General features: G+C 31.5%; 1 protein-coding gene across 1 annotated transcript; it reads left to right on the forward strand.

Moving 5' to 3' along the window:
- The first annotated feature begins 107 nt into the window (after positions 1-107).
- LOC125841554 (cytochrome P450 87A3-like) lies at positions 108-4,011 on the forward strand. Its single transcript, XM_049520704.1, has 5 exons — positions 108-344; positions 495-584; positions 666-744; positions 3,630-3,736; positions 3,880-4,011. Exons 1-5 carry the CDS (start codon positions 108-110, stop codon positions 4,009-4,011), a joined length of 645 nt encoding a protein of 214 aa, XP_049376661.1.
- The last annotated feature ends 3,489 nt before the right edge of the window (positions 4,012-7,500 follow it).

Here is a 7,500-nt window from a genome sequence, read left to right on the forward strand (position 1 = left end):
CCAAAAATATAGACAAAATAATACTATTATAACGATGTTTGACTAAATTTGTACAAGTCATGATTGAACTAACTGTTGAAGGTGTTCATTAGGGAAGAAAGAAGATAATGAAGATGCTCAAGAGAATGCTAGAGGAAAGGAAATCACAACCAAGAAAAGAACAAAGTGACTTCTTTGATTATGTATTAGAAGAACTTCAAAGTAAAGACACAATTCTCACTGAGGCAATAGCTTTGGATTTGATGTTTGTGTTGCTATTTGCTAGCTTTGAGACAACCTCTTTGGCTATAACTTTGGCTATTAAATTTCTTCATGAACATCCAAAGGCTTTGAAAGAATTAACAGTAAGTAAAACCATAATCTTCTTCATCAATTGAACAACATATGCACTTACTTGACAAAGTCGGATTCAGAAGTTGAACTTTTTATAATAACGATATCAAGTGTTACAATAATTTCTCTAAATAACAATCAAACATTCCTCAAATGTTCAGGAGGAACATGAGGCAATAATTAGAAGAAGGGAAAATGCATCTTATGGACTTACATGGAAAGAGTATAAATCAATGAAGTTCACATTTCAGGTATTTAATCTAAATTACAATATTGTTCCTTCCAACTCTAAATAAATTATCATAAATTAATTAATTTCATTGAAAATGTAGTTTATCAATGAAACAGTCAGATTGGCAAATATTGCTCCTTTGATTTTCAGGAAAGCACTTAAAGACATCAACTTCAAAGGTATGTAATTAAAAGACATTAAAATTCATTACCACTTAGTTATTGTGAACAAGAAATCAAGATTTACTCAAGGGAGACGTATCTTAATATAATAAGGATTTAATTTATAGAGGTGTCAAAAGGTGTTAACCGAGAGGAAGGTGTAAGGCACTCCTCAATTTATTCAAGGGAGACATACCTTCATTAAAAAAAATGAAACATATATACCATATTTGTCTAACAAATGATGCATATATATATATATATATATTCACTGTCTAATAAATTGTGCATATTTACTGAACTAAAAAATATAATTCTAAAACGATTTTTAATGCCAAAAATGCCATGCAATTTTGAAAAATAACCTCATCCATATTTTTACCCCTCCAGACCCGGCTTATATAGACTCGGCCCAACTAAGGAAACTCAATTTATATTTTATTTAGTCATCACCCTATGATAGTGATGATGATATTGCTTAGTTTGTTATGCTATATGTATTAAAAAAATAATACTAATGATAACAATAACTTTGCACAAATATAAACAACAAAGTTTAAATCATGTAATTAAAAATAGAAATTAATAACATCAACGGAAATTAATAATTGTGTATTGTATGAGACAAAAGGGAAGGAAAATCAAGCATTGAATACATAGTGTCCCCTTAAGAAATTATCCTCCTCTAGTATCCGGGGCTTAAAGGAATAGATCCTTCCAAGATAGAACAATTCTATTCACCAATGTATTGATACAAAAAACAATGGTGTCAACGAGCCACTTAACGGGAGTAAAGTACACGGATAATTTAATTGTACAAAAGAAGAAGAAGAAGTTCAGAAATTTCATAAGTGAAAAGTCTAAGGAATCACAAGTATTTATAGACAAGAAGCACTATTTCCAAAAGTTTGCAACCTTTCAGAAACCACACGACCGTTCATGAAAGTTTGCAACCTTCCTGAACAGTCACGACGGTTCTTGAAAGTTACAACCTTTCAGAATAGTCATTTTAAATAGTGGAAAATTCAAATAAAACGAGAAAGACGTTTTAAAACACGAGTCGAGTTGGATTGGGTCATTTTGGTTAATTAATTAAATAATTAAAATCAATTAGGACTTTACTTAATTAATAATTAATTAAGTAATTAAAAACTTTGTCCAAAAAATAATCTAGCCAAAGTCGTAGCCGAGCGACGATAGCGCGAGGGGTCCCTCTTTCCAACCCTTTTAACAACTAGTAGAAGTGTTTCCTTATTTAAATACTTGAACTTTTCTTTCCACCGTCAATGAGGGAGAATTGCTTTTTACTAATTAAAGCATAAGAGAACATTTCATATTTTCTTCTTTAATCTTCCCTCCATATCCCATTAGTTCTTACTATATACCCAACATAGCCGAACAAGCATCCCAGTCTAAGTCAATAGAGTGATACCTAAATATAGAAGAAGAATTGTACAAAAACTAAAGACTACTCTCAAATAAAAGTATTTGTGAGAGTGATCCATAAATTAACAGGTTATTAATCAGTCCAAACATGAAAACTCATGCTACCTCACTTACTTCTATACACTGAATATATAAAAGAAATATTATCAGTAAGTCACATTAAAGATAGTTAAAGATAACGTTTAAGAATCGGAGAAGGGCCTAAAATGCCCCTCAAGTATTTGAATTGGAACAAATCATCCTCCATCAACCTTTCGGCTCAAAAATACCCTGATGTCTAACAAATCATACGCATTAGGTGGATGAAGGGTAATGTTGTACCAAATCTCATAGTTTAAGGGCATTTTAGGCCCTTTCCGTTAAAATAATTTGAAATTACTTAATATATAAGCTCACATGATTGACTTGATTTTGAATTTCATAGTAAATTTAAAATTGTAAAAAGGTTAGACATCTACTCTCTACACTACTCCCTCTCCGTCCCTTCACTTCCTATCTCTTCCATTTTATTTTATTTTATTAAATTTATGACAAACATGAGAGAGAGAGAGAGAGAGAGAAAAAGGAGGAACATAATGATGCATTTACATAGAAATAATTAGTTCAATAAAAGATGACTTAATTAAGCAAATATGTACAAATATTATATTTTTATTTTGTGTGTACCCAAAATTAAAAATAAAAGAATAAAAATAATCATTTATCTTATCCCCTTCCTCATCCCATCATGACAATAATACTAATTAAAAGAATATAAATATGTGAGTTCATTTCAAGTTTAGTCCCGGATATCCTAATTAAGAATAAGAGATTAAAAAAAAATTAAAGGAATAAAAAAGAAAATGAACAAGACAATTGGATAATTGAGAGAAAATTTTACATTAATGAAAGTAATAATTATTTTAGATGAACAATCAGTGGGGGTAAGTATGGATTTTAGTTGGATCCCCATTTATGAGTTGGGTTACGTTATAATAAATTGGGGTTGATTTAAAATAGGCCAATAGGAAGATATCATGAAATTAATTGTTTTTTCAATATTATTTTCAATTGTATCGGGTCAAAATATGAATCATAAGTGGTTTTATAGAAAACATGAATTTTTTAAAATATCATTTTTATTATTTATTTGAGAAGGGTTTAAATTTGGACCAATCACATTAAGCAATATAATAAATAAATATTTAATAATTTTACTTTAAGAGAGCTATTAAAAATAAGGGTAAATATGAGTCAAATGATTAACATCAAGGGTATTTTTGAGCCGAAAGGTGGACGTCTAGGGCCGATAGTTGGATGGAGGGTAGTTTTGTACCAATTCAAATACTTGAGGGGTAGTTTAGACCCTTCTCCAATTTAAAAACATGTTAAATTATATTAATCATGTAAAAAAACTCATTATATTATTATTAGAATAAAATAAATAACTATATATAATAAACTTTTGTGAGATGCAGGATATACCATTCCAGCTGGTTGGGCAGTTATGGTGTGTCCTCCAGCTGTCCACTTAAATCCTGTCAAATATGAAGATCCACTTCAGTTCAATCCATGGAGATGGGAGGTGAGTTATTCGTTGAAAAATTATATTATGATTTGATATAAAAAAATATTTAAAAAATCAACCATATATTTGGAGTGTCATATATCTTCTAAGTGTTTTTTTTTTTCTTAGAAATTATAATGAATTGTTGAAATTGCTTACAGGGAATAGAACTAAATGGAGCATCTAGGAATTTTATGGCATTTGGAGGTGGCATGAGATTTTGTATTGGAGCAGACTTTGCTAAGGTGCAAATGGCTGTCTTTCTCCATTGCTTTGTGACCAAGTACAAGTAAGTTATACAAAATATATGCATTGATTAAAGGAATTTGAAAAGAATTTATATAAAAATATGCCTGATATAGAGAGGCGTGATACGGTCATTATATACACATCTTTAATTTAAAAATCTTCATTATCATTAGGTGGGAGATAACCAAAGGAGGAGATATAGTACGAACTCCAGGTTTACAATTTCCAAATGGTTACCACATCAAAATCTTTGAAAACTATGACTAAAGGTACTTGCAATGGCAAATTCATAAACCGACGTTGAACAAAAGTTTTTAAGTTATTAATATAGTTAATTCGTAGTTTATGTATAAATAATGCATTTAAAATGCATGTCGATCTAGAAATTACTCTATCGACGCCTATAATAATACCTTATGTAATATTGCTATGTTAAATGGGAGTTGTTCTAATAATATGAATGTATTACTTAAATAGTTTGGAAACACTGAGCTTTTACTTTCCTAGAGTGTCTTATAAATCAAAGGGGTGTTTATGTAACTGTATATGTGACAAAAAAAAAGTCGTATCAATAGGTAAAATATCAACATTGTAAATTGTATATATGTAATATATAATCAGTGTATATATATATATATATATATATATGAATTCCCCTGGGGGTAGGGTACTACGAAAGGAAACTGATCATGGATTATCAATAAGTCAAAAATTGATTCTTCCTGGGTCGATGCCCGAGCGGTTAATGGGGACGGACTGTAAATTCGTTGGCAATATGTCTACGCTGGTTCAAATCTAGCTCGGCCCAATAATTCGCCAATCCGCCATGAGATGATATAACTCCCTTTGTACTTCAGAAATACCCGATCCGGAGATAAAGCAGAATCAAATTTTATGCTAGATCCCGTATTTCCCTGGGATTGTAGTTCAATTGGTCAGAGCACCACCCTGTCAAGGCGGAAGCTGCGGGTTCGAGCCCCGTCAGTCCCAACGGATCCAATAAATATATAAAAAAATCTCTCCCTTTTTCTGAAGGGGACCGGGGGAAGAATTCCATTGTCAAAGCAAAGGGGAAATCCTTATTTCTTTTTTCTTTCCTTTTGGTAGGAGAAAGACATATGCGGTTGGATTAGTACAATTATTGGTAGCATTATAGTCAGTATTCCAAGAAATGCTGGCTTTTTCGATTGCCCCCGATGCATGTAATGGAATCGAGTACTATACTTTTTTGAGGCGCGCATACACAAAAGGAATTCCTTTCTTGTCCAATACAAAATTGAATATAAGAAAATACTTTCCAGAAAAAATAAAAAAAAACAATTTATTTTTCTGGCTACGGATTTATGGAACCTGACTTACTAGTTTGAAGTTGCAAAATAGATTTCATGCAAATTGCACACTGAGCTTTTGGTATAGGTGTCCCGGGGCTAATAATCTACGAAGAAAGGAGGGGGAAGGACAGATCAACCAAAGATCCTACTCCTCTTAGAAAGGCGAATGAATCATTTTTCCTATTTTTCATTTTGTTTTAAGGCCCCATCGACGAAAGAACAAATCGGAAAATAGTAAATTTGATGAATATTCATTTTATACGGTCTCATCTTTATCACACTTCTTTGTCTTCCAAGTCAAAAATAGTTTCGTTCTAAACTCCTTTCTTTTTCCATTTAGCTTTTATTGTTTGTTTGGGTTTGTAACTATGTGACCACTGGAAGTGGAAGAGCTATTTGATGAGACTTCATCAGATGATTGTACAAGAAGGAACTAGATAGATTAGAGAGAAAAAAAGAACAGATAATAAAAAATGATAAATAAATAAAGGAATTTTGGGTTAGGTCAGCAATCCAAGTTTGGGGCGGTATGGATAAAAGAACTTCCTATGTTATACTATTCAATTCTCGACGACGAATTTATTTGATAGTTCAGATATTGTTATTCATGATATTGATCTGATTCAAGATCATCGAGAGGTAATATTCATTCATTGAATTTACAGGCCAAAGATTTATCATCTCTATGGGATTAAATCCCGAGTTATTGCGAAGTAAAAAACCGATGAGATTATGGAAGTAAATATTCTTGCATTTATTGCTACTGCACTATTTATTCTAGTTCCTACCGCTTTTCTACTTATCATTTATGTAAAAACAGTCAGTCAAAACGATTAATTATTAACTAATTTGAATGAAACTTGACTTCTGAGTTCTTAGCCAAAATTGACGAAATAAAATGAAAAAGATTCCAATTTCATGTCTTAAATGAAATGAGTGGACTAGAATCGGCAGTATTCTAATAGATAGATAGTATGGTAGAAAGAAATAGATGAATCTTTCTACCATACTATTTATTAGTTAGATTCTTGTTATAAAGCTGCCCCCTGGAATAAAATAAAGATAGAGGCTGCATTTGATACGGATCTATATATCAATCTACAATATTATCTTGATATATGCGAATATCAATTCCATTTATGGGATTGACATAGCATCCAATTCCATTTATTTGCTATATCTATTTGTTCTGATCAATCTGAATTACTCCTATGTCTTATAGTTTGAATTACTATATTTTTGATTTCCAATATGAATCTCGGTATCTATTGAGAGAATCAAATCAATGAAGCAAAAGCGATAGATATAGGCATATTCAAAAAATTACGTAGTAATCTTTTTTTTAACATTCCCAAGAAGTAAACCATTGACAGTAGTTCCACGGGCATCGAAAAGGAAGAGTAAACCTCACTGATTTTTAACGCCTGAACCATGATATGAAATAAGTCGATAAAGTCTAAAAAAGTCTAAATCCAATTTCAAAAATTCGAAAGCGGTAAATGCGCAGTATGTGACTCACCTGATGATCTTATTCTAAATAGTATCTTGTTAGACAACCACTATGTTTATATCCTTTCTTTCTCATACCAAGTGCGTATACACTTAACAAAACCACTTCTTCTTTGAACAGTAAAGAGAGAAACAAATAAAAAAAGGGTTCGGCCCTCCTCAGTATCACCTAGGAAGAGGCTATAAATTGGAATAGAAAATTTAGTAAGAATTAGGTTCGAACAAATTTCCTGGGATCCTTTTCCTTTCGAACTACAAACATGGGAATCGTTGAAATAGCTCTTTGATTGAAAGAGGATGATTCCTATGATACATTACTCCAGTCGAGTCCAATGGAATTTCAAAATGAAGATATTTTTATTTTGTTCCAAAGGTGTTGCAGAACCATCTAGAAAGCAATTGATATTGATACAGTTTGCTTCCTTAACTCAATTAGCAGAACCCCTAGAGTCCACTCCTTCCCCACACTACGAGTGAAAGGGAAAAAGTAAAGACTACCATTAAAGCAGCCCAAGCAAGACTTACTATATCCATATGAATTATGTCCCATATCTCTATAAATATAAAGGAATTGTTCCATTATTCCTCACTAATACTAATAATAGTATAATCAATGGCGCAGAGTCAAAAAGAACGAAGACTATTTATAAATCAATCCAATAAATTCGCTCATTTTATAAGAAATTTCTATAT

This window comes from Solanum stenotomum, chromosome 10, assembly GCF_019186545.1.
Source record: "Solanum stenotomum isolate F172 chromosome 10, ASM1918654v1, whole genome shotgun sequence".
NCBI classification, from domain to species: domain Eukaryota; kingdom Viridiplantae; phylum Streptophyta; class Magnoliopsida; order Solanales; family Solanaceae; genus Solanum; species Solanum stenotomum.

Coding starts and splice junctions, on each gene's coding strand:
- LOC125841554 (XM_049520704.1), top strand. CDS start 108: ATGAAGATGCTCAAGAGAATGCTAGAGGAAAGGAAATCACAACCAAGA. Junction 345..494: donor AGGCTTTGAAAGAATTAACA/GTAAGTAAAACC, acceptor TCAAATGTTCAG/GAGGAACATGAGGCAATAAT. Junction 745..3,629: donor TAAAGACATCAACTTCAAAG/GTATGTAATTAA, acceptor TGTGAGATGCAG/GATATACCATTCCAGCTGGT.